General features: G+C 38.4%; 2 protein-coding genes across 3 annotated transcripts; one reads left to right on the top strand and one right to left on the bottom strand.

Annotated features, from left to right (window-relative positions):
- The first annotated feature begins 8 nt into the window (after window positions 1-8).
- Window positions 9-13,912, top strand: LOC112569952 (protein phosphatase 1 regulatory subunit 21-like). Its single transcript, XM_025248069.1, has 20 exons — window positions 9-138; window positions 1,026-1,094; window positions 1,830-1,976; window positions 2,696-2,803; window positions 3,459-3,623; window positions 4,071-4,129; window positions 4,387-4,481; window positions 4,670-4,872; window positions 5,295-5,396; window positions 6,587-6,675; window positions 6,829-6,965; window positions 7,277-7,369; window positions 7,704-7,831; window positions 8,579-8,746; window positions 9,059-9,256; window positions 9,919-10,107; window positions 10,412-10,561; window positions 10,949-11,047; window positions 11,158-11,310; window positions 11,881-13,912. The coding sequence occupies exons 1-20, from the start codon at window positions 31-33 to the stop codon at window positions 11,902-11,904; spliced, it is 2,484 nt and encodes an 827-aa protein (XP_025103854.1). The 5' UTR covers window positions 9-30; the 3' UTR covers window positions 11,905-13,912.
- A 912-nt stretch (window positions 13,913-14,824) lies between these two features.
- On the bottom strand, window positions 14,825-25,988 carry LOC112569953 (4-coumarate--CoA ligase-like 7). 2 transcript variants are annotated; one of them, XM_025248073.1, is made up of 12 exons: window positions 25,857-25,988; window positions 21,770-22,072; window positions 20,836-21,043; window positions 20,276-20,391; window positions 19,730-19,932; window positions 19,340-19,508; window positions 18,593-18,761; window positions 18,189-18,286; window positions 17,763-17,907; window positions 17,395-17,477; window positions 17,095-17,260; window positions 14,825-16,289 (listed from the first exon to the last, which is right to left on the bottom strand). In XM_025248073.1, the coding sequence occupies exons 2-12, from the start codon at window positions 22,064-22,066 to the stop codon at window positions 16,168-16,170; spliced, it is 1,776 nt and encodes a 591-aa protein (XP_025103858.1). In that variant the 5' UTR covers window positions 22,067-22,072; window positions 25,857-25,988; the 3' UTR covers window positions 14,825-16,167. The 2 variants fall into 2 exon arrangements, with proteins under 2 accessions (XP_025103858.1, XP_025103857.1); XM_025248072.1 differs by having other exon boundaries at window positions 25,756-25,940.
- Between the last annotated feature and the right edge of the window lie 402 nt (window positions 25,989-26,390).

Raw genomic sequence — 26,390 nt, 5'->3', positions numbered from 1 at the left:
ACACACAGGTCACGGCAACAGCAGGCAATAATGGTACCTCCCTCTCAACACGGACTGCTCCCTTGGAAGAGTGCTTCCGACGATGCGAAAATGGATTTGTCGGCTAAGTATCAGAAACTTGCAACTGAATACGCTAAGGTGAACCTGAATTTCTTCTTTGATCCCAGTTCTTAAAATTTTGTTTTCTAGATTCATTAGTTTTGCTTTCTCCAGGCACAAAACAGAGCAAAGAGAGTCTGTTTTATTATTTGCCCCACCCCCTCCATGGGAGCATAGGCTCCATTTACTGTTGTAGTCGGCATTTACAGCCGGATGCGATCACCAATGTCTTTTGTAACACCACCTTTTCTCAGTTCTGTTAGTCACATAAATACTATAATGCCGTCAGTAAAAGTTAATTTACTCCAAATTATTTAGCTTTTACTTTTCATCTATTTGATTTGACACTCGGTCTACCGATTATGTGTACGCTCTTTCGCACACACACACAGATTAAAAGCAGCGTACCTACCACAAGCAGGTAATTAACACCAGTGAAAATTGCGCTGTTTTGTTTTAATGGTAATGATAAATACAGCTGTAGTCTATATTATACAAAATGCTAATGGCAAGTATTGTTATTTTCACCATGAAAGTAGATGGGTATTCTGTTCCCTGTGCTGTAATCTTGAAAGCATTGTGTATGTACTCATGTACATACATGCGTCCCAACTGATTAGTAGGTATGGTGGTCTGTTGGTGTTGGTCATCACGAGAAAACATTTGGATAGATGCAGCAACATAGGTTTGTCTTGAACAGTGGTCAGCAGTGTATTTATTTACTTCTGTGATGTCTTTGTTTTGTTCTATAGCTGTTTGATAGTTTGTATCCCCAGAATAGAGGAGGGTAATTTGTTTAGAATTTTATAAGGATGTTTTAATGAAATAAAGCATACTGTTTGTGAGGGGATGGATGTTGAGTTGCATATTGATTGTACTTTTTTTTTTTAAAGTAAAAAAAAAAGTACGTTTGTTGTCTTTTTCAGCTGAAGGCACAGATCCCAGTACTGAAAAAAGCATATCTAGATGAGCAGACAGAATGCGGTACTATAAAGGTATTTTCCCCACTTTGCATTAAGTTTTTAAGTTTAGGAGATTTATAGACCGATCCTGTGAAACAGTTCAAGGGACCTTGGGGTTTTTTAAAGTCATTTAAAAGAAGTAGAACTTGAGTTGATATTTAAAATCACTTAAAGAAGCAACCTGGTGGAGTAACAAGGGGAGAGCATTTTATGCCAAGCCAACAGCTAGGGCTTAACCATGGCCTAGCAGCTGGCCCTATAGATAGTTGTTGTATGCGGGGAAATAACTGTACCTGAGATGAGATCTGAACTCAGGATAGCCAATCGTCGCTGTATTAAAATTAGGCACTAACCATTGCTTCACTGTACCGCTGGTATAGTGTAGGGAATGTGGAGCCAGATTGTATCAGTTGCTGAAAGAAATATGTGGGATAGAGCATAAATGGTGAGGCAGAAAGAAGACATTTATAGCAAAGTTTTTTGTACTTTCTGTACCATTTGAAACTATTATCACACTTCTATTTTTTAATATGAACCATATTTTTATGTAAGTCAAAGGCTAAAAAAACAAAACAAAGGACAGTACTTTAGTGAATTTATATCATGTTTAAAGATTTTTTTTAATGCTGATATTTCTATATTTTGGGACTTTTTTGGAAGGGGTAGGGAGCTGAAATTGAATAGGAAGCATTGCCTGCAGGCTGTGAATGTAGATGTTTGTAAATTAAAGAGTAAGTAGCCCAGGGGTCATCACAAGATATTGTGCAGGAGCAAGTCAAGGAGAAGGAGCAGGCAGTTCGCAAGTATCAGCAGGAGGTGGACAGCCTGGCCTTCCGTAACCAGCAGTTGTCCCGCCGTGTCACTGTGCTACAAGAGGAACTGGATGCTCTTGAAATGCAAAAGAAAAAACACAAGGTCAGCCTGCCATAGCCTTATAAAGCACCTAAACTATATATGCGAACTGTGAGAAAGCAACCAGAGTTATAAAACACCAATAAACTCATTTACACCTACAGTGGATCTTTGAACGTCTCTTTTGTGAGTGCCTATTGCTCACAGGATCAGAGTGTGTTCAGAAGAAGAACAAAACACACTGACATGATCAGCTTGTCTCCATTCTCTGCATTATTTTAACAACACTGACAATAAACTGCTCAAAAGTGTTGTGCTGTTAGTAAGGAATTTCCTTTTCAAATATAACTGCAGAACCAGGCAGCATAAACTCCACACTCCTCACATTTCACCTGCATTTAATACTAAATTTTATTCTCCACCTCTTTTTGCTTCATCTTCATAAAAAGCTCTGTTCAGATAAATTTAAAACCAGAAGGGAAATTTCTAAGTTTTTTGTTGACAGTATCAAACTTTTCTCCCTTGGACCTATAGCATGTGTGTAGAAACTGTACCCAATTACTGCAGCTAGGACATATGCTACTCTCCTGCTAGAAACACTACTGTCTAAGACTGTATAATAGCATTAACAAAATCATATTTTTTAAACTTGAGTTCCAATTTTTTACAGTGTTCTTGTGCAGGATAGTGTATTTTCATCCTCCTACTGCTTTTGTTGATACTAATAACTTTCCTGCTTTTTCAGCTGTTTTTTTTATATTTTTTTATCTTTTATGCCATAGAACAAAGGTGGGGATGTTTCCAGCCCAGAAAGACTTCAGCCTAGTCTGAGTGTGGTTGACGAAGAACTGCAGAAAAAGATAGAAGAGAATGCTAGACTTCACAGTCAGGTGTGGTGTAGCTTTGTGTCTTTTCATAGTTTTCTGGCTGTCTTTAATCAATTCACTCAGCTCCTATAATTTGGTTACCACAGGTTCTCAGATAATATTCTAATTACTCAATAATTCTCATTTGTTTCGCATCATCATAATTGATATCCATGCAATGAATTCAGTGCCTAGTCATACGAACATAAAATTCATTCACAATAGGCAGAAAAGTATGGTGATAGACACAGAACTTACATTTGTTCACTATGTTTCATTTCTCATATCGCTTTTTAAGGTTCTTTTTATGATTCCCACTTGTTATTATTTTCAAACATGAGGTAAACATGTTAGAGGCTGATGCTGTGCTGAACCAGCACATCATCATCATCTCTCTTACATGTGCACAATGAACACTGTTCTTTCTTTGAAATGTGCATGCACATACACGTATGCACACACACACACATATATGTCCTGATGTGTATAATTACATCCATGACATAAAATATTAAAGCAGCAAACATTTCTTTAGTTTCATAACATTTCATAAATATTTTCTGAACTAGTAGAACCTTTCTTTAAAGAAACTGTCTGATAGAGCATAGTTACCTTTTGCCCTTCATTAAAGCACTAGTTGAATAAGAAACAGTTTAAAAATGTTTCTTTTTCTTCCTAGCTGCATGAACTGTCAGTAAATTATGACCAAACAATATCGGAGTTGGAGGGGAAACTGAAGACTTCAGAGCATGACCGTACACAACATGAGGATGTGCTGACAACACTTAGACAGAATTGTAAAGCACAAGTAGAACGGCTTCAGCAAGAAAAGGCTATGGTTGAGGTGACTGTCTTGATTTGTTACCTATTTCAGGAAGTATGGTAACTAATTCAGATCACTTAGGTCTTAGGAGACCATGTAGACGTAGACATTTTCCTGATGACCTTTAAAACACTTCTTGTATATGAGTCTATCACTTTTGTTGTGCTAGGAAATTTTGTTTTGTGTTTTGAAAAGAATATTAAGAAAAAACAAAAGTTGAATTAGAAACATTGTTCCAGTTTTCTTTCTGATTTTTGAGATTTGCACTATAAAATATTAGAAGAAAGATGTATGGTCTGATTAGCTTTGTCAGTAATTACTGAATACAGCTGAAGGTTGAAATAAAAAATAATACATGATGAAATTAGCTTTTGTCAGTACTTATTGAATCCAGTTGCTGTCTTTTTGATTGTCTGATTTTTGACAAAATGTTTGTCATCCATGTAAGACTTCCTTAGTGTTTTGTAGGTGAAACTACAGTCTCAAGAAGCAGAAAACAGAGAGTACAGAACAAGATCGGAATTAGCGTGAGTATTGGCTTTAATTTTCAAGTTGAAAAAATAGGAAAATTGGAAACTAAAATTTATTGCATGACATTTTTATAATAATAAACATTGATTTATGACACACTGTTGAAGTGTTTTGCTACAAAAACAGAAATTTTGTGGACATCTGTGTCACATCCCTGTCACATTCTTGTCGTATCCCTGTCTCATCTTTGGTTGTTTTTTTTTTACCCACTCACCCAGTCATTCTCACCATCGCTACACTTGTATTTTCACAGTGAGCAGAATTTAGCAACTGTCACCCAAGATCTACAGTCAAGACTCTCCAGCGCCACTAAAATTATTTCGGACAAGTTACCTTTTATTGACACAAGTAAGAACCTTTGGCATATTATGCTAATTCTCTCACATTTCATTCTTTCCCTGACTTGTATATATGTCCTAATGGGATGTGGCAGAATGCAATAGAAACACTATTTCCAGCTTGACAGAGTTCAGGTGATTGATTGTAATTGGTCTTGCTACCATTCTATTGGAACCTTTTGTTCTTTAAATCCTCAGAACACAGGGACATAAATGGATTGAACCTCCCAACCCATGATCGCAAACATCAGCTACGATCTCGGGAACTGATTACACAGGCTGCCAGCCTGGTTGGGGAGCTAACCCAGGGTCTGTCAAACTTTTTCACATACAGTGAACAGCGATCACGCATCTACCCAGCTGATGGGGTTACTGAGCAATATAGTCCTACTACATTTAAGGTATATGAAGGATCTTGTCTTATGCTAAGATGTGAATAAAGTATTGCTTTCAGAATACATAAAAGTTAAATTTTTTAAAATGTTACCTGCTGTACTTGAAAAATATTTTCAGCACTTTGGGTTTTAAGCAAGCATTTGTTTACCTGTTGTAAAATTCTACCATTATATAACAGGAAAGTCACTTTTGAACATCTAATTTGAGTCGTACTATTGTGTTTTATTTTTGTGTTTATATTTATACAATAGACGAACATTGAGTGTGAATATAAGCCATCTGCACTTATGTATATAAATGTTAATCTTCTTGAGTACCATAGCTTTAACAGTTTTAGTATGTCTGTACAAGCATAGAAGACCGCAAGCAAATAACAAATCTCTTGATGTCTTTTTAAGCACTTAAGATTTTGTGGCTTTTCTTTCAGTATTGTAAATATCTTCATGAAAATTTAGCATCTCTTCGGCCTGTAGAACAGTCCTTGAAGAAGTTCGCAGAGGAGCTTAGAGATGACTCTTTAACTGTACTGGTAAGGACAATGACTACTTGTATTTTTATCAGGAATATGGTGACTTCAGGAAACTTTAAAGCAAACTTCTTCATACGAAAATCAAATTCATTTTAACAGATGATTATTATGTGACTGTGAAACTCAAATTTTCTTATGTTTATAAGCTGCTTAATAATATATATTAGAAGAGTTTATAATTTTTGTGTATTTCCAGAGATGCTGTTTTCATTATTGAAATAATTTATAGCCAGACACTAAACACATTTGCTTTAGAATACAACAGGAGTTGTTCTACAAGTGCAATCCTTAGAGTTCTCTTTGGGAAAGGAATTTTCTATCACCAGGTAACCTGAGGTAGTCTAATATTTGTTCCTTATGCCTTGAGTGTTCCTTTTGCTACAGAAGGACCTTTATCTAGATAGCCTGGTTTTTGGAGGGTTTTTCTTTTAGCATTTTTAATGAGGCCAAATCTGGCAAGGACACATCATGAACAGGACTGAGGAAGAGTTTCTCACTGGCTTATTGGCTAACTTACTCAACAGGTACAGCCCATGGTTCAGAAGAATCACCTTCTGTGGTGTCTGCTGTCTTAATTATTCCTGAGAACAAGCAGGCCTTTTCCTCAGGCATTCTTTGTAGTGACACACCTCACTATGCTTTCAGAGAAGTGGTCTTGCTCCATCTGTCCTTAGATCGTTCCTTTGTGGCTCCTAGTTTTACATGACAACTTTCAAATTTTTGGCAAGTCCATTAAAAGGTGAAGGAAAAATTGTAAAGAGTGATTTCAGTACTTATTTGGCAATTACTAGTATCCTGCACGTTACTTTTATTATAATAATAGCAATAAAGGTAATTTAGAAAGTACATATTTAACAGAATACTGTTTACAAAAGAAAAACCAATGCACAAAGAAATACAGAAACAAAATTCATGTAACACATATATGAACACAGACCAAAATATGTCAGCAAACAGAGACACATCACCAGACATAGAGACAAGACAGAAAAACCGGCACTTGAAGCATAAATAAAATACTGGCAGACAGTGTTGGCAAGTACTCAAGGCTAGATGATGGGCCAGGGTAACTGTGTATGTCACTATCTTAGTTTTTTCTTTACTAAATTCAGGAATTCTGTGGCTGAATTTAGCGTCAGGTGAACTTCTGGGGCCATGTATCAAAGAATGAAAATTTTATCTATTTCCAGGAAACAGCCACTCATCTTCAAGCATTCTCCAAACATTTCACTAATCTTGTAGCTTATTGCAACAAGCTTTTACCTTACCAAGTGTTGAGGTGAGTCTTGCACATTTAAAACAAATCTTAATGGTCTTTGTTTTAATTTATCATGATAGCCAAAACATTTTGTGAGTTTATACAGAAATGCAGAATGTAAGTAATACAATGATTTTTTTTAAATTTATGACATAAAATCATTTTTAATTCTAGTCTGGAAGAAGAGAACCAAGTATCATCGTGCACATCAACTCTTGCTGCCAAAAATGTTGATCTTCTGAAGTCACTAGCTCGTCTCAATGCCATCTTCAACAAACTAGATACATATGTAGCAATTCTAGCTGTTCAGAGTAAGTCTATTTTGTTTACTGTTGCGCAGTAGAATTGAAAATTGTTGCTTTCAGAAACAAATAGTGAGATAAAATTTGGAATTGATTCAGATAAAATCAGTATTTAAAAAAGTCTGGATGGCCTAGGTAAGAAGTTTCATGGGTGTTTATTCTTGAGGATCAGCAGTTAATATTTGCTTGCATTTTAGATTTGAAAGAAACTGTTTTGCACCTATAGATGTTGCATTGTCACAGCATCCACCTTTTTCTTTAGATCACCTTCTTTTGGTTAAACTAGGGAGACTAAAGTTTTTCTAACCTTACATCTGTAGGCAAACAGGGAGATGGACATCCACAGTGTAGCTACCCTCGTTTCTTCAGAATGTTAAGCATTGCAATGGAACAGTTTCATGAAGCTGTCAGAGGTCTGTATGATTAATGATTAATTCTTCATTTTTCTTCCTCACATCTGTTTGCCTTTAAGCTGCAAAGTACTTTATGGTTGATTTAGAGTCTTTTATCTGTTCAGGTCAAGATAAAGAAGTCAGAAATTTATTGGCCAGAATAAGCAACTCATAGTGTATTCTCAAAAAGAGAATGCTGCTGTTGTACATTTTGAAGAGTCAATAAAGAGGTGCACAATTCTATGCTGTTATTAGAAGGTTGGCATTAAGGCAGAGTTCATTGGTTTGTTCAGAAACACTTCATGATATGGTACAGTCATGCTGAAGATTTTTTTTTTTACATTTTTCTTTGTAGAAGTGTCTAAGCATTATAACTCTAAAGTGTCCCTTGAGCACCAGCTGCCCACCGCCACACAGAAGCTGAAGACCACTGATGAGTGTGTGGTGTCTTCACTTATTTCTCTTGTCACCAGCAGTGGAAAGGTAGAACTAACATTCTTTTTTTTTTTTTGTTCTAACCTTTTTTGCCTTCCTTCTCTATGTACGGCATTTTGTTCCTTACAGATATCAGAGTGTTGTATCCACCTGCTCCAAAGTTACTGGGACTTCCCAGAGTGCTCATCAGACTCTGTATAATAGGCAGACATTTCAAGTGTCTAAAATTCTTCATGATGTCAGGCATGTCCTGTCAGGAGAAAATTTTTTAAATTTCTATCGGGCTGCCGATTCTGTGTACCTGCATGCAGACTGAGGCTGTTCTTAGTTGTTTTGGCCATTCACCTTCTGAACGTTATTGTGTGTGAATGAATGTGGCTCCGGTGTAGGTCTGAACTATAAATGCATGAGAATCAATTTGGTGCAATGGATACGACTGTATTGTGGTATTTTTGTTTTGTTGCTGTGCTTCCATATTTACCTGCCTCTAACCGCCCTCTGGGATAAATAATCTTATGTTTCTTTTTAAAATATTGTCTCATCTGCTTCTGTAACTTTTTTGGCTTCCTGGTTCAGGGTTCATAATTGTAAGTTGTATAGATAATTTTTTTTCTTTTTTGTGGAAATATTGATTATTCTCATTTTTAGGAAAATAATACAGAACATTTTAGGAAGTAATTTGCTATTTAGAAAGGTGAATACTGTGTAAAGTAATTTAAGTTTTCAGATTATCATTTTCTTATAAGATAATTTACGAAAAGTAAGTGCCATGTAAGCTTTCTGTCTTGTTTTCAGATGTCAGCTTTCTTGTCTGGTAACCTGGATTTCTTCTCCGAGACTGCTGGGTATCGTACTCGAGGAAGTAGCATTGGGACAGAGATTGCATGGGATGGACCTCGTTCGCATCCTGCAGTGTCAGATTTTCGTCAGAAAGCTGCTAGTTATCTTTCCTGTCTTAACCAGGTTAAATTATGGTTTTCTGCCATGTCACTTTTTTTTACATGCAGAAAGTTTTCTTCATTATAAGAATGATGTAAGATGTAAAAAATCAGATTTATTCAAGGAGAAGAGAAATGTATCATTGAAATGTAAATTTATTTTGAGACACATTAGAGATTTTTTTTGGGGGGGAGGGGTGGCAATGCATAGTATTTGCAGTTTCAGCTGTTAAAGTGTTTTTTATAGCTGTATATGAGTTGGATGTTGTGACATGAATCATCAGCTTTATCGAAAGTTGAACAGTTTATTTTATTTTTTTTTTATGTTTGGTGATAGCATCCTCGTCCAGATTCTGTGCCTCATAGGATAGCTGTTCAGAATCGTAAAACATTGTTAAGCTCAGCTGAGAGCAAGGAGGGCCTGGCAAAGCAGATACTGGTTTTCCAAGAGCGTGTGGGTCGCCTTGAGCAGGAGAAGGAACACTGGGTTCTAGAGTTGCAGCTCGTGAAAATCAAGTATGAAAATGAACAGCAGGTCAGTGCTTGGGCTGAAGAAGTCTTAGGGTTTGTAAAGTCTATTTCTCAGAAATTTCTCAGGTAATTATATTTTGCATGTTCCATAACATTTCAAAGCTGGGAAATAGTAGTATTTATAAGTATGTGGAACAGCTTCTGATTAGAAATCCAGTGATTTTTTTTTTTAAGCTCTAATATTAATAGGTTTATCTTTCTTGTACTATTTGTATGCAAATATGTGCTAGCTACTCAAAATAATTATTCACTCAGTCTTTGATCATTTCTGATATCGTATCCCCTTCAATATGATTCTTTCTCTTGCTGGTGATATTAACTAATTTGTGTGTAGCTGCTTTGTTTTGTATTCTGTAGCTTATAAAGAAAAAAGTTTAAAAGCTAAAAATGTGACCAAGGCTGGTGGGGAGAAACTAATATTACATTGTGCGATATGCATTTCAGCATAACTCCAAGGTGCCAGAAAATTGCACGAGAAGGTTACATTTTATAGATGGACTTGATATTTGACATGTGTAAAAGTCATCCAGATGATATCTGATGGTCCTATGTCACAAGAAGCTTGCAGTCTAGAATAATACATTGTCAGCAGTTGTCTTCACTTATTACTTTTCTTGGTCTCCAGTGTTTTGCAGGGGTTTTGGGGGTTCTTTTTTAATCTTCCAGAAAGTGAAGAAGCTGGAACAAGAGATTGAGGCTCTGCGCAGCTCAAGTGGTGTTGTCAGTACCATATCCAGTGCTGCAACAAGAAGCTCAGTTGAAGACAGCATAGATATGCTGTCTCTTTCTCCCCATTTTGATAGACGAACCGAATCCACAGGCTCATCTTCTGGAATGTCTGCAGAGACCAGCATGGTAAGATCTTCTTTTCTCTCATATATGCTTTTGAATTATTTAAGTTGATGATAGTGATCAGATTGGGTCATTAATAAAAAAATTGACCACTTTATTTTCAACAAATATTTGTCATAGATGTCTTTATATTTTTGCAGAAAACATTGAAATTCTGTCATACATCGTGTAATGTTTGCTAGCTCAGTTGTAAAGTACTTTCTACCAAGTTTGCCATAGATTGGAGTTGTATAGCTGCAAGCTGTCAGCTCTTTAATTCATTCAGATGCTTTACAATTATTATTCAGATTTTTGATGACTTTGACAGGTTGGTTCACTAGAAGTACAGCGTGATACTGGGGCAGGCGATGCTGACACAAGAGAACAGTTGATCAAGAACCACTTCACTCAGCGTATCAATGACCTCACTCTGCAGCTGCAGTTGGCTGACAGTAAAGCTGTTGCCTTCCACGCTGAGGTTAGATGCATAAAATATATCACTTGGGAAAGGGAAGTGGATTGTGTGGATTGTAGGTTGATGTGAGTTTGGTCATTGGGAGGCATTGAGAAGAGTTGAGAGAAGACGGACGGATAAAGTGGTAAATGAAAGTAGATATTTATTTGTGTGTAGATCCTTCAGAATAAAATCAAGAAATTTCCTGTCATCGGTATCGTTCAGCCTGTCAGGATGGTAATAGCCTATTGGTCACATGCAGTGTTCAAGATCCATGATTAAGCTTGCATATTTTCATGGCTGAAAGGCAAAAAATTTTGTTGGCAATAGCCCATTCTTATGAATATGCATAATGAATTAAGGAACTACTCAAACACTGTTGAAGAAGAAATGTCTTGCTATGGTGCATAGGTCAGGGCATTGCACAAGCAGTTGCGACTGGCAGAACGCAGCAAGCATTTATCCGAGGACGAGCTCAAGTCTGCAAGTCAGACTATTGCTCAGCTCAAGGTGAGGTATATTATGTACATTTAAAAAGTGTTTAAGGTCTGTAACTGTACAGTATCTCAGAAAAATCTTCAGTCTTTGACAGTGTGTGTGTGTCTTGCCTGTCGTGTCAGGATGAGCTACAGACAACAGCTAAGAGCTATGAGGGTCAGTTGAGCATGATGAGTGAACACTTGGCCGGCATGAACGAGAAGCTTGCTCAGCAGAAGGATGAAATAGATGAACTACGGGCGGTACAAGCACAGAACAAAAATGTTCTCAGTAAAGTGAGTCCCTCTTTTTCACATTAGAAGAATTGTTTGTGAATTTACAGAGTTCTACAAGAGTGGGTTGTTTTTAAATGACTGGGATAAGGTGTGGCCATGGACATCACAAATATGCAAAGCTAAGCCAAATTAACATATGATGCTAATCACCCCATTGCTGTTGTCAACATATCTTCCGCTGTATATTACTAATTTCTGTGTTTTGGGGGATTTTTGTGAACCTGTAGGAGGGGGTTATCCACCCAAATCTTTGTAGTAAGCCTTTTATTGTCATTTGAAAAAAAATCTTTTTTATTGACTTTGAGCAGGGTCTGACAGATTTTACCCCTTTAATTAACTCTGTGGTTCTTTTTGTAAAAGAAAACATTTGTGGCATCTTTGTGGTGGGGAGTGCAAGCTTACTTTTGATGGGGACCCAAATACTAAAACATGATGTTAAAGATGTACCCCTATTATGTTGTGATGCTGGGTGTACATAGTGTGTATCAGTTTCTTTATCACAAATTGATAAACTGCCAGTTGGTGTCAGCAGCATTTATTCACGGTGCATTCTGTATATTACTGTTTCAGGTGACAAAGAAATCAAAGAAGTAAATTACATCATTTATAGTTTACTACCAATGGTTCTGTTCTAGACAGCTTTTTTACACTCATCTGCCTTTGTGTGATATGAGCAGTATGCTGTTTTGTGACTGGAAACCAAATGAACTTCTTCACTTGAACATGACACATGATTGTATGAATATTTGTATTTGAAGTACACAGAACTGATGTAAGGAAGATGTGCAGTTTTCACAAAATGTCTTTATTTTTGTGCTTGAATGGGCATACTAGTAAGACTATAGTTTTTGCTATATCCCCCCTTTTGTCCATCAGTTTGCATCCTGGAAGTGAAAAAAAACTTGATGAAAAAGTGTAAATATGATGCAGTTTTCCAGTCGTCACTATTACATGATCCTTACTCTGTATGTGTGTGTATGTGGTACCCACATGTACACAAACAAGCAGTAAGTTTAAAGTTAAAATGCCATGACTTAAGGTGGGGTGTATGTCTTTTTCTGGATACCTGTTAGACGTTTCAGAAGTATTCACCTGGTAATTGTGAAATCGAGCCTTTTCAATGTTGTGAAATTATATCTTTTTGAAACCCAGAAATTGTAACTGTCAGTCACCATAATGATCTGTGTATTGTCCAGTGTTGGTAGGTAGAAGAATGCATTATTAGGAAATCTTCGTCTCACATTTTTACTCAATCTCCTTGCATGAGTTGTATTTATGGGTGAAGATGAAATTGCCTATTAATCACAGCATGTTGGGTGGTTCATCACAGAAGGGAAGGACTAAATAGTACAACATTTAGAAAAGGGAATATTTGGAGACATGGTTGTGGATTTAAAGGTATTGTGTACTACTGTTGACAATCTATATGCCTGATGCTTGTGAAATCTGTTGTCAGATGCTGGCATGTGGGTGTGAAACAGATGTATCTGTAGAATATTGTTTTTTTCAGTAACAGTTTTTGATTTAAGTTTTTTGGATAAAGTACACCCAAAACCTTAATCCAATTGCTTCAGCTAGGTTTGGTCCTTTATTGACTTGTCTGTAGTTGTTATTTGGCGACCTTTGCTTCATTTTGCTATGTAAACAGAGTTTTCTCACCTGTGATATTATAAATTTTTTGATCTTCTTAATCATCCATTTCTTATAGCAGGTTTTGCTGTAAGCATATTTTGTGGCAGCAGGGATATAGCATTATAACATTCCCACAAAGTCTTTTTACAGCAATACCTGGTGTGAGTTGTGGGCAATTAAGAGAGGCCTTATGGTGAATGTTTTCCTGTTGTTCGCCAGACCTTGTGTACCCCACCTTGCTCAATGTAGTTCTTTGAGCCACTTAGCGGGGTTTAATTCTTTGAGCTCATTTGTGTGGACCATACAGTTTGACAAACCCTTAAAAATGGACAAACCACATTTGTCAAGTTGTGCAATATGACAGGGTGAAGCTTTTTTATATATATATATAGGTGCACAGAAACTTATCAGATCTTTGGGACATACTGGAAACAGCATATAAAGTTTTCTTAACGTATGCTTTGTGCAAAGCTGATGTTCATAGTGCAGTTGACAGCTGCTATATAGATGTTTGTGATTGTGTAATCTGTGGCATACTGAAGAGGATGGGAGAGGAGAGGAAGTTATTTGTCAGCCCCAATCAACACAAGAGTGGTAGCCAAAAATTCTTGTAATGGAAAGTCTCAACATATTTCTTTAAGTTTACAGAAATTAAATTTCTTGGCGTAGTCCTTTATAAAGTCTTTTTAGTCTTCTACAAAATAATCAAATGATGTGTGACTGGGGATGCATTTTGCATCGCTGGCCACCCAAAACCCTGAGCTAAAAAGATGTTAGCCATTGGTTATCTTTGTTACTAGCACTAGAAGCAGGGATAAAGTTTCATTTGTCAGTCATTACAACTGATATTCGAGTCCCAGTATGTCCAGGAACAGAAGTATTACAAACGTGTTCCTCAACTGCAATTTTTCTGGTCAGACAAATGAAGGTATTCCAGATGTGTTCACTAAAGACGATTTCAAAAACTGTTCTTCTCATTTTTAATTGTGTGCTGAGTGCAATGGTTGGAATTGTGCAAAAACAAAAAGGAGTAAACATGGTTGTGTTTCTGTGAGGTTATGTCCAACAGGTGTTGGAGTAGAGGATTTCTGTGCTGTCAAGGAAGCATGAGTTAGGTTTGACTGTAGAGAGAGAGATCCTATCTGGTATTCCTATTTGGGTTAAAGATGAGAGGTCAAAGTGTGACAGTATGGAATCAGTAGTGATAGTCATTCACCAATTTGTGAGTGGACTAAATATTTGAGAAGGTATGTCTAGTTTAATCATTGAACATCTATTCAGGAAGTGTACCACTGTCTAGTGACTGCGCATTGTCTGCTGAGAGCCTTGACTGTAGTAAGCCTGATAAGCAGAAGGTTAATATTAGAAATATTATTGAGTGTAACTCAATCCCAAGTGAGAATGAGCCAGAAAGTAAACTGCTGAAAGCACTTCAGAACCACAGGGAACTAATATCTACCTCTTAGATGGAACTTTCTAAAATGGCTGTAGATAAAAGAGTACAGGTAGGGATGAAACAGTCTTGTGACCTGCTACCAAGTGAGAGGCGACATTCCAAGGCAATGTTCCAGCTGTTCATCCAGTGATTCTGGGGAAAAACACTGGCCACACAGAGGAACTAAAAAGGGCTAACACCACGGTTTGGATCTCATCCCTCAGGGACAGGAAAGCTGTGTTGGTGCACATGCATAAAAGACGTTAACTGTTAACTATTTTATAAGGGGAATTAGCTTTTATAAATCAGCAGATAACTGGCTTCATGGAACACGGTGAATAGCCAATCAGTGTGCAAAAACAGTGCGTGTGAGTGAAAGCACATGACAAACCATCAAGATCAGGCTTAAGACAAACAAGCATGACAGAGCAGAAGTGAAAGCATTCGTTACTAGCTTGCAAAAAAATGTTAGTTTTAATCATTTCTGTGAATTCTGTTAAGCACTGATAAAGGTAATAAACTCAAGCCAATCGAACAGTGAAATGGTTTCGTGACTTAACTGATGGCTAACTGCAGAAAACCGATTGCGTCCCCAACTCCACGGAGTTTCACAATAGTTTTTTTTATGTGCAATTGTTGCAGCCCTGTGCTCCTTGAGTAGTAACAAGGAATAAACAAAACTAAAACTTTTTATGTGCAGAAATTGAAAACATGAAGAGGCCATCTAAACCAAAATGAGACTACCGTATGGTAGTCTGATGAAAGTTAAAATGTATGGAGAAACAAGCAGCAAGGTGGATGAATCCTGCACAGGCCATCCTGCAATGATTCAGTGGGAAGAAGATATGGAGCGGTCTTTGGCCATAATGCAACAGACATTAAAAGGAAATTTCTGAGTAATTCTATAATAATTACCAAAACAACTTCCAAGTTTATGATAACAGTGATTTCACCTCAGACTGAAAGTTTGTTTGTAGCATGTTCAGTCCTTCAAGAACTCTGTACACTCCAGAGTTTGCATTGCAGAAAATCCAAACATATTCCCCAAAACAGTGCATTAAAAAATATATATTACTCACTCTATTTCATTTGCTACACATTATTATACAATTTAATTTTGTTTAGACATTTCTGTCTGGAGCATCTGTATTATCAGTTGTCTCTAATAACTCGTCTTCTCACAGTTGTAATTTGGAATGTATTGCCTGTTGTTACTTCTTACTGTTATTTACATGGGATGTGGTGCAGATGTTAAGGAAAAGGTTGTCCCATGACCTTTTCCAGGTTGTTAGGGAGTGAGGTGTTAGAGACCTCACTTTTCTTGGTCTAGCTTTACATAAGGATGATGCCCATTTCCTCTTCCTCACTGCCTTACTGTCTCCAACCTTCTGGAGTCAGGTACCCATTCCTGCCAGCTGGGTCATCTGGGGGGAAGCGAGCTGCACTACTCGGTTATCAAACCTGGGTGCCTCTCAGCTTGCAGGCCAGCACTCTCACCACTCAGCTATTTGCTCCACCACCAGTTTTTAAGTCAACAGTTTTTTGTGGTGGACAAGAATAAGATAATTTCTGAGGTTATGGTTCCGATATATGCTAAAGAGGTTATGTTTGCAAGCATATCCCAAAGTCAATGATTTGTGCTCATTGATACATTTCTTCTGTGTAGTTTGTCTACACCATTTCATTAGTTCTGTTTCTGGAAGGGTATATTACAAATTTACTTGTTTTTATTTTCTGAAAGACCAAATGTTTCATAGATTCTTGGCTGTGGATGATTGCATTACAGAATATCATGATGATTGCAGGATGTTTGCTTTAAGCTGCCTTCGCAGAATCTTTCCACTTGCAGTTTTTGGAATCTCGTTAAGAAACTCAACTCCTCCGCGTAGCCTTTTAGCTGGAGCCACTTTGCCTGAAAAAGCAATTTGTGATATTAACATTTTGTTTGTGTGCACTTCTTTTTCTAATCATGAGGATAACATGAAATGGGGATAATGGTGTGAGAGATTCAGTGTGGATAGCAAAATCATCTTAACCCATTCTAGTCTGTTATTGTATAGCCTATAAACTATCCTTATTGACCGACTCTGCTGTTTCTGGCACCTGTCAGAGTTTACTTACATCTGTATTCCTGCACAACAGCAGTTTTTCATCTGATACAAGGCTTTTTCAAATTCCATGAAGTAAGACAATGACCTATAGGCAGAGATCTTATTTTCGTATCAAGCTTCATCAACCTGGGTAATTTCATTTACACTCTGTGACCTCATTTCAATCCTAACTTTAGACCTTTTTTCAAAATCAATGACTTAACCCATGTTTGGACTGTGCTTGCGTCATGTGTTTGTTTACTGTGTGCATGTGTGTGAACAGACAAGAGCTTTGCTTGCTTTGGAAGCAGCACTATGAGGTAGAAATAGAAAGCTAGAGTACCCAGAGAAAACCCTTGATTGCCAGCCCTGCAAACAGGTGTCACAGAGAGTATACCAAGACAAGATCTGAACCAAGCACCTCTCCCTGCCATAATGACAAGCCAGCGTTGTAACCACTACATTACCAAGCACCCCACAGAGGAAAGAAAAAGGGAAAATCTTATAGAAGATTAGGTCTGGTTTCTGGTTTCTGAATGTGTGAAGTGCTCTGAGCATATCTTGTGGAAAAGCATGGGATAAATATGTGATGTTCACATGCAGTGTGGATAAGAGGTGTTCACATGCCTTCAACAAACTTGATTATGTCCTCAGCTTCAGCAGATGCATTGTGTTTCAGTACCACGTAAGCCCTTGGCAATTCTCCTGCTTCACTGTCAGGGACACCAATGACTGCAGCGTCCTGGACTGCAGGATGAGTCAACAGAAGTCCTTCCAGCTCAGCTGGTGGAACCTGCACAGTTCATTTTTTGACTCACTCAACTGTTTGGAACTGTTGCAGAAAAGATATGAAAACTACATCTTTCAACCACAATGAGACTTTTCACAGTTTTGCAGAGAAGGATGTGCTGTGTTGGATTTGAGTACCTGAAATCCTTTGTACTTGATGAGCTCTTTGAGACGATCTTCAATAACAACCATTCCATCTTCTCGTAAATATCCCAGATCACCTATAAAATGCAAACTTTACACAAATACTTTTAAAACATGATGAAATAAAAAAATATGAAAAAGTTGTCTCTTGTATATGGATATCATATTTTAAATGTTTCCAAGCCCACAGATGATAAACAGATATCTTTACAAACTGTAAAAGTTAAACTATCCTTTAAGCATCTTTCAACACTGCTAGGTGGTTCTCCTTTAATGTCAGAGGTATCTCATTATTGTAATTGTTCTCAAGTGGCATCACAAAACTTTTTTCAGCAGACCAGCATCTTCAAATGTTGCTGTACCTGTATGCAGCCAGCCATCTTTGTCCACCATATCATCTGTGGCTTCCTGGTTGTTGAGGTAACCCAACATTTGCTGTGGCCCTTTTATGCAGTATTCTCCCAACTGGCCAATCTCAACTGGTTTCCCCGTCTCTACGTCAACCAACTGAAATTGTATTTATTTTCCTTTAAACCCGCTAAAACTATTGAAAATAATAAAGTCTGTGCAATTCACTTTTAAAAATAACTTACCCTGATGCTTGGTACAATCATTTTGAAAGTCCTTTTGCCATTAGAAGCATTTCACTAAATACAAATATGATTAGCTTGAAAATTCCCAGAAGATATAGTTTGAACACACTTTGTGCACAAAAGATATAACTTTTCTTGATCACCCAGAAAATGCAGTCTCAAATCCAATGTATCAGGTAGAAAATACCTCAATACCTTTGCAATAGTATTGGGTACAAGCCATCCAATGGTGCCTGGATGTCCAGGAGCCCTGTCAAAGTTGAGGACTGGTGATGTTTCCGTCAGACCATAACCTGTTTCACAAAATCAGATCACTGAGGATGCTTTTGCATATGCACTTTCTTAAAGTATGTCTGAATGATAATGATACATTTCTCCTTGAATTTTAATTCCTCTAACCGTTGCCCTGAAGGAAAATGAAAATGAAAAATGCTTCTATAAAGTAAAAGGCTTCATATATTTTTGTAAGGCTGCAGTGAAGAGATTCGCAAGGTAAGAGTCGGGAAACAGTCATACTTTGAATGAAGCAAACCCTTTAAAATAAAGTAAAAACCAACTGCTTGACTTTAAAATATTTTAAAGATATTAATAGATTGGACCTTGATAGATGGGACAGCCAATTCTTTCCTGACATTCTTTAGTCAAGTCTTCTCCCAGGGGCGCTGCCCCACTGATGAGCCATCGCAGGGTTGATAAATTAAACTTGGAGACCAAGGGGTGTTTGGCAAGGAATACAACAATAGGAGGCACAATATTTATGTAAGTGATCTGGAAAAATACAAAACAAAACATGCATAATTCTTAAATCCAGATAACAAAAGTACTAAATGCAAAATGGTCATCGCATGTTGTAAAACTCTACATAGATCTACTAAATTTACAATTTAAGAATACTACATATCAAAATTTGTATTCCTGGATATAGAATACTTTACAATATACTACGCCGTATATATATACTGTGGATATACTTTACACATCAGAATTGGATAGCACTTCTTACACCTTTGGCTATTTTTAGTTACACTCTGTAGCATCCTCCTCCACACCCTCCAATGCACCTGAGAACATTCTTTGTTGACTATACACAAAGGTAACAAGTGAAATGCTTGAATATGTATGTTTGAAAACCCACTGAAAGAAGTGGCTGGTACTTTTCTGACACTTTCTTGTAGTAAAGTCCCTATAAACTTCGCAAGATCCACAGGCCACCTCTATAAGGGATCTTTCTCACATATAGCTTGTTCGTAATTTCACTTTTATTATGAGATTCCATTCATCTATACAATCACTTAACAAGGACAGAACACTATTTGAGAAAAACAGTAATGCTAGGACAACCTCACCTTTTCCTTCTCGAGAACATTTAGGAAAAGTTCTGGCTCAAAGCGTGGAACAGTTATCATCTGACTGCCTGCCATCAGGGAGGCAAACTGAACGACCACCATGCCGTATATGTGGAAGAATGGCAGTAGTCCCACTGTTCGGTCACCTCGGACAACATCCATCAGAGTACTGCAAAATACAAGACATAAAAGATATTGTGCTGCCTATGATCAGGATTACAGCAAAGCAGAAGGGATTTTCTTCTATTAACTTGAAGGATAGTCATAAATCCTTTTCATCATCTTTGACTAAGATATGAGCTTCAGTTTGGACAACATGACATTCATTGATGTAATAACAGATCAGCACAACATACCTCGTACTTTGTTATCTTAAAAATCTGGCTGTACCCTATTTGTAGAAGATTTGATATTATGTTTCGGTGTGAAAGCATAACACCCTTGGGAAGCCCAGTGGTTCCACTAGAGTAAGGCAAAGTCAGCACATGTTTTGCAGGATCAATGTCAACATTTTCTGGAAAGTCTTTTCCGTCATCTTCCATCAATGATCCAAAGAACTGGGCACCATCCACTGCATGGCCGAACGTGTACACCTGGTTGAAGTAGAGTTGGAGATGACATGCAGACCTCACTGACTTCATTATTTTCATTTTTTTACAAGAGTTAGCTGCTCACCAAGTTGAAGAAAGAATGATACTGTTGCATGAAGGCAGTACACCTTCATACTTGTATATGCTAGTTTCAAAGCATTCACTTCTGATCTCAGGCATGCTACATACCCATAGCTTTTAGGCATTTGCTGTTTACCACATGACAGCAAGGACTTTTTATTACAAGCGGTTTTATCTGTGATTTATATTTGTTGGTGTTCTTTAATATCCTAAAGATATTCTAAATCTAAAGGCAAGTCATCAACATCAAGACAGATAAACTCACCTTGACATCATGGGGCAGGTTACAGTCTCTGATGGCATCTGTCACTACAGGAAGCAGCTGGGGAATGGTAAACACACCTTTTGCATGGCTGTGGCATAGCTGTCGGCTTAGTTCTGCTGTTTAAGCAAAAACAAAAAAAATTATGTACATGAGGAATAGTTTCTAACCTCCAGATGGTAAATTTATTTAACACAGTACACACCCTCTTTACACTACTGTATCTTAAGCTTACCACATAAAATGTCTTATGTTCCTCAAAATATTCTCGAGACAATGTTAAAAAACCAAATTGTGCTTTCTTTCTTCCACGAGTAAGTTCATCGAGAAAGGTAGAATCTGTTAGTAAGCTAGAATACCAAAATAAAGCATTTATCTCCTGATACTGACTAGCTTTACACAGTATCTATTCTACTGATATGTGGTGGTCTGCTGTGTATTATTACAGAAGTGCTAATTAAGTTACCTCTCTGTGACCATATGAAACAGTTTAAGTACAACTAAGACACATAAGCCACAAGATCCCACCCTTACAGAAAGTGAAGCAAAAAAGGAATGGTTACAAGCTGTGTAGCTGGGGTTAACTGGACTGATGGCAACCCCCAGGGCTGAAGCTGCTGCGAAAAGGATGGTGAACTCTGGCAAATTGATGGTGAAGGATGCAATAACATCACCGCTGCGGTAGCCTTGCTTGTACAAGGCACTAGCCACCTTTATGGAGTATTCTTTCAGCTGTCGATATGTATACTGCCGCTTCGTGGGGTAGTCCACCTGCCATTTCATGCAAAAGATGTTATCCTCATTGAAGCACTTCAGTCGTATAGAATATTATTCAGTTTATCATCCTTACATGTTGTAAGTTACGTTCAGGGTTAGTTAATAATCAAGCAATGCTCCCAGAATTAATTCTCCATAGAATCAAAATTAATTAGGTAATAGACTGAACCTGGGTAAATGGGCAGTCACAGGTGGTGGCATGCTCATTAAGATTCTGATAACAGAGGATGCTGACTTTATGCATTTAGAAACTGCAGCGCAGCAAGGAGAGGAGAGGTGTGATTAGTTCATTTTTACAGAAACAGCATTGTTTTGAACAGACTGAAGAATATAGATAGAGTCAGGAAGGCGAACAAGAAGTGAGGGGACAAGGGAGAGAACAAGTTTAAACTAATTAGTGGTAGCATCGCTAGGAATAAGAGTTTTCAGACGTGGCTATTGCACTGGAGATGAGCAGCATGGGATACAAAGTGATGGACAGAGTGTTGTCGAGTACTGCAGCCAAGTTTTTAACAGAGTCAGGAATAAGAATGTCAAACCTACTGTACATCGTATGACAGACATAATGACATTTCCAGAAACACATAAAATATTTAACAATATATATAATACACTCATATACAAGGTAATCCAAACTAAACTCCCACAGCTACCCATCACAGGTATTCAAGGAAGAACAACTATAGGAACATGTGCTAACAATTAAAGCTTAAGACTTACAACAGCAAGGTCATCTTTGAATTCATCCCACTTAGAAAACATAAATTCTGCGAAAGACACATTTGGAATGTTGATATCAGGCACAGGACTCAGGATATTAGCTGGCGAGACTCTTTTGATGTCTGTACTCAAGCATCTCAGGTGAGTTTTCTGAAGTGAAATCTGGGGCTGACACTTTGACTGGCAATTGAGGTTCTGAAGCAGTGCTTTCTGATCGAAGAGTTGTCTGAAGTGCCTCAGCATCTGTTGCTCTTTAGACACCAGACGAGCCATCAAGCATGCTGTAGCTTGCTGCATATTGCTCTACACAAAAGACAAAGTAGAGAAGACGCTGAGAAAATACTTTCTTGTCTACTATTACTTCTCTGTGTAGACAAAGTAGATAAGAAAAAGTAGACAAATGAAAAATATGAAGAAGTAGGTTGATTTTTAGCTATGCTTATTGTAGGCATCTATATTATTATTCCAGGAACCTTTATGATTTAGTACATTAGTACTTGAAGCCAGTTACTGTTAGTGCATCAGTACTGTTTAATATCCTACCTGCTCTTTGCCCTCAGAAGAATGGGGTTATCACACAGCTGAAGTGTAAATTAAGCAACTGAAAGATTTCGGTCAAGCAGTTTGCGCTCGATCTATGATAAATATTATCTAAGGGGTGTGATCTCAGCAAGAAAAGCTACAGCCGACAGAAGGACTTTTCTCTGAATGTCTGGGTAGTGCACTTTCACTGACATCCTAGACTGATTACAGGTGGTGCCCTGTGAATGTTATGTCATATGCTGTGACCTGACAAACCCAAACTTACCCTGTTGGCCGATTTCGGGCTTTGGCCGTAATCTCTGTGTGTTTGTGCACTTGTTCAGGCCTGTTTCTGGGTAATACATATGCTTGTGTAACCTTTTGAGACTAAAAGAGGAGGAGAGCAAACGTTATTTTATAGTTGTTATTGTGATTTATTAGTGTAGCTCTATGCAAAACAACTGGACACTGGTGTTTTGTGATCAAAGTACTGCCGGCACATTTCTCAAGATGTATAGTAAAGTGATAAGCACTAGTAATGATCCACGGTCTTTATTCCTTTACTCCGCGCAACATCCTCGGTTGGGGGCTATGGCCGGGTTCTTGAACACCTAACAGAGCGCGCAGTGAAGACATACTGGGAAAATTGTATCTGCTGATTTTTTTTTACTCATCACTGCATCCATCAGAGGTGAGCAAAGCACAACGATCGAGCGTGAAGTGAAGATGCCTAGGCGTATGTTAAGACAAAACTTGTCACTACAATAAAGCACGAAGTACGAATTAAGTCGTTAAGTGACTATACTGAAATACTCAGGGTATGTCAACAGTCTCACTAAGCAACTCAATCACCTGTTAATAATACACAGGGATATGTCCACAGAATTCAGAAGAGACTATGGGATAGAGTTGTCAAAAATAAATAAATAAAATAAAAACAACAGTAGTGATGTACTCTTAACTGACAAAACATTAAAACGTCATCGTTGTAGACATTTTGGAATTGGCTGCCATGCACTGATCATCGTAAGGATCTAGTGAAATTTCAGCTGTCAACTTGAAAAGAAAATGTTTAAATATTAACCCTAAAGCGAACTTTGGGATGTGCTTGTACTCCCTGCACCACTGATAGAGAAAGGGTAAATAATTACAACATATCACATGATAGCATTTAACAGTTTGTGTCCGTTGTTCGCACTAAGGACCTCAGTCGCTTGCACCCAAGATTACAGCAGCTCCATTGTTACATAATCAACGACAGATTTATGTTGTTGTTTTTCTCGAGAAAACAAAGACTGGCAACATGTTTTAAAGTACAAAGATTAAAGGGCCCCCCCTCCTGACTGCTTATTTTTAGCACAGCGGCTGTGGAACGGTCATTGACGTCACTTCCACCTGAAGACCCTGTCAACGCTGAAGCAAATATTTTATAAAAAGTTGGAGGCCAACCAAACACTTGCACGCCTTTGCACATCAAGCTGTCAACGAGTGGCGACTACAGTGCATTCGCTATTCCTCTAGAGTGCAAAGTCCAGGTAATCTGCCACCTGTCTAACAGCAGCGGTACTAACAGTCACAGGTAACAATAAACATACTTATATCACGCATTTCCTCCGCTTGACTGTGAGATCAATGTGCTTGAAGTCAAACCCCCATGAAGCATAGAAGAAAGGGGAGGAGTTGAGAGAGAAGGAGGGAGAGATAGTGGAGAAAGGAGGAGAGTACCAGGTGCTGAAGGTTCAAACAAGTTTCTGTGTCTTTTGTTTATGATATTGAATGGACGTCCAGAAACAACGCCAGCGTCCTTATCTGCTCCAAGAATAATTTTTACGGTCAACAAGTTATATCTCTGGTCGAAAGGGGGATCAGGGGGTTATCATGTATTCAACGCCTGAGACAGAACCCGGAGACTCCGACCTCTCTGTCATTGTGTTGCACATGGGGCCAGGTACATATGTATGGATCTCGATCAGGTGGAATGATTAACACAAAGCAGTCAAGTAAAAATAAGTTTTAATCATCAGAGAGCGACTAACGACCTGTCACGTGCCTTGGCTGAGTTACATGGGAAGTCAAAGTCGAACTCGTAACAGAAGTTAAAGTCATTTGTTAACCATTATATTTTTAATTTTCATTTATTTAGTTTTAGTCGTCGGGGAGAGAGATGTTAGAGATCTCACTTTTCTCGGTGACCATCTCATCTCCCTCTTGCCATCCGTTTCGCAACCCTCTATGACAGTGTAGGGCAGCGGTTCTCAACCTGTGGGGCGCAACCCCCTGGGCGGGCGCGACGTGCTTACAAGGGGGGCGCGAAGATGGTCTTTTTTTAAAAAAAGTTTCTTATACCGGTATTAGTGAAATTAGCTTACATTGCTGGCTAAGGGGGGCGCGCGGAGGTACCTTTGTTTGTCAGGGGGGCGTCACAAGTAAAAGGTTGAGAACCGCTGGTGTAGGGGTTGGGAGGAACGTCTGGCCCCTCGAAATCATTTGATCCGCCCCGCCAAAGCAACCGCAGATTTCAGTTAATCTATAAGATTTGTCCATAGCAATACATATATAAGTGAATAATGTCACGAAATCCTCCGTCAGGAAGAGGTATGTGTGTACTAAATAGTCACCATCATCATTATACTTTCACTGCACAACCACAAACAGAAAAAGGTGCATTCGAAAAAAAGGTTTTCTTTCTTAATACTCTGTCTCCTCTAGGAACTTTGTCTACTTAATAAACATTAATTTAACATACTCCAAACAGTTGCTTCGCTTTGCTTTTCATAGCAGCACAGCCTTTTTTTTCGCGCAACTCTTTCTAGAAGGCGGATTGTGGTGACTCAGACAACTGGGATTATTCACATTGTGAAAGTTTTTTTTTAACACAGTGCAGCAAAACTACAACTTGAGCAAGCTTATTTTGAAGTAGATAATTTTGTGTCTGTGGCCCGCGAAGGATGTTATAAATATCAAATGGCCCTTGGAGGAGAGAAGGTTTCCCCCCGACACACACTTCCTGCTGTATGGAGTCAGGTTCCCATTCCCGTCAGCTGGGAGAAAAATTCTGCGCGCTACACGGGTATTGAACTGTCTTATATACTGTCTTACACATATACAGCGACAAGTTGTGCATCTTGTCCCAACAAAAATGGTAAGACTTGATGTAATACTGATCCCAGGACAGCAGGAGTTCGATCTCGACTGTGATCGAGAACAGTTCCATCGGGCACACAGAGATACGAACTACCTCGCCTTCTTATCATTTAATGTACACATGCAGTACAAATATAAATATCTGTTTCCTCCCGCTATACACACAAATTTGTTCATATATATATATTCCGAATCGGTCGTGTCTTCTATATGTTTTAATTGTGTGTAAGTGTGCGCGCATACGTACGAGCCAAAGGGAAAACAAATTAAACCGCACGTACTGCAGTGTATACAAAGTATACAAAGATAAACAAACATACCTCGTTGCCTCAGCACACAGTGTCAGTATGTAGACTCAAGTAGCAGACGATTAAGCTACCCAGACGCGGGCTGCTCAGTGTGTGTCGAGCGAGGTACCTACCCAAGCAGGCCGACTTTTCCATGGACTTTGATCCCTCGCCTCCCCTTTGCCAGCGGCCGAGTTCTGGAGCTAACCACTCGCAAAACCTGCATGTATCACTTCACCAGAGACCCCACGACAGCTCTGATCGAGCTCCGAGCGTAGCACACGGCGACCATCACACAGACAGACATGAGTGCATTATTTCATCAGTGACGGAAGCTGACACGCCCTCAGCCATTCGACCGTGGCGGCACACTGCGTGACCCAGAGAGCCATGCTCGTTACTTTTTCCATACCAACATCATTGTGAAACACACAGGGCCTTGAAAAAAAAAAAAAAACGCCAAATGATAATTGTAATTTTACAGTCTCCGTTTATGTTATGCAGTCTGCTAGTTCATGGAGTTCGCTCTGTGAGATATGTTCAGCACAAATTGTGCCAGCCATGCAGCTGACTAGCAGGAAACCATGCAAACACTATTTCGGTCATCTTTATCCGCGCCTTATCGCCTCCTCCGACCACCCATCAAAGGAGGTCTTCTGTGTTTGGGA

This window comes from Pomacea canaliculata, linkage group LG8, assembly GCF_003073045.1.
Source record: "Pomacea canaliculata isolate SZHN2017 linkage group LG8, ASM307304v1, whole genome shotgun sequence".
NCBI classification, from domain to species: Eukaryota; Metazoa; Mollusca; class Gastropoda; order Architaenioglossa; family Ampullariidae; genus Pomacea; species Pomacea canaliculata.
The sequence above is the reverse complement of the archived record's forward strand: the minus strand, read 5'-3'. Positions and strand labels throughout refer to the sequence as shown.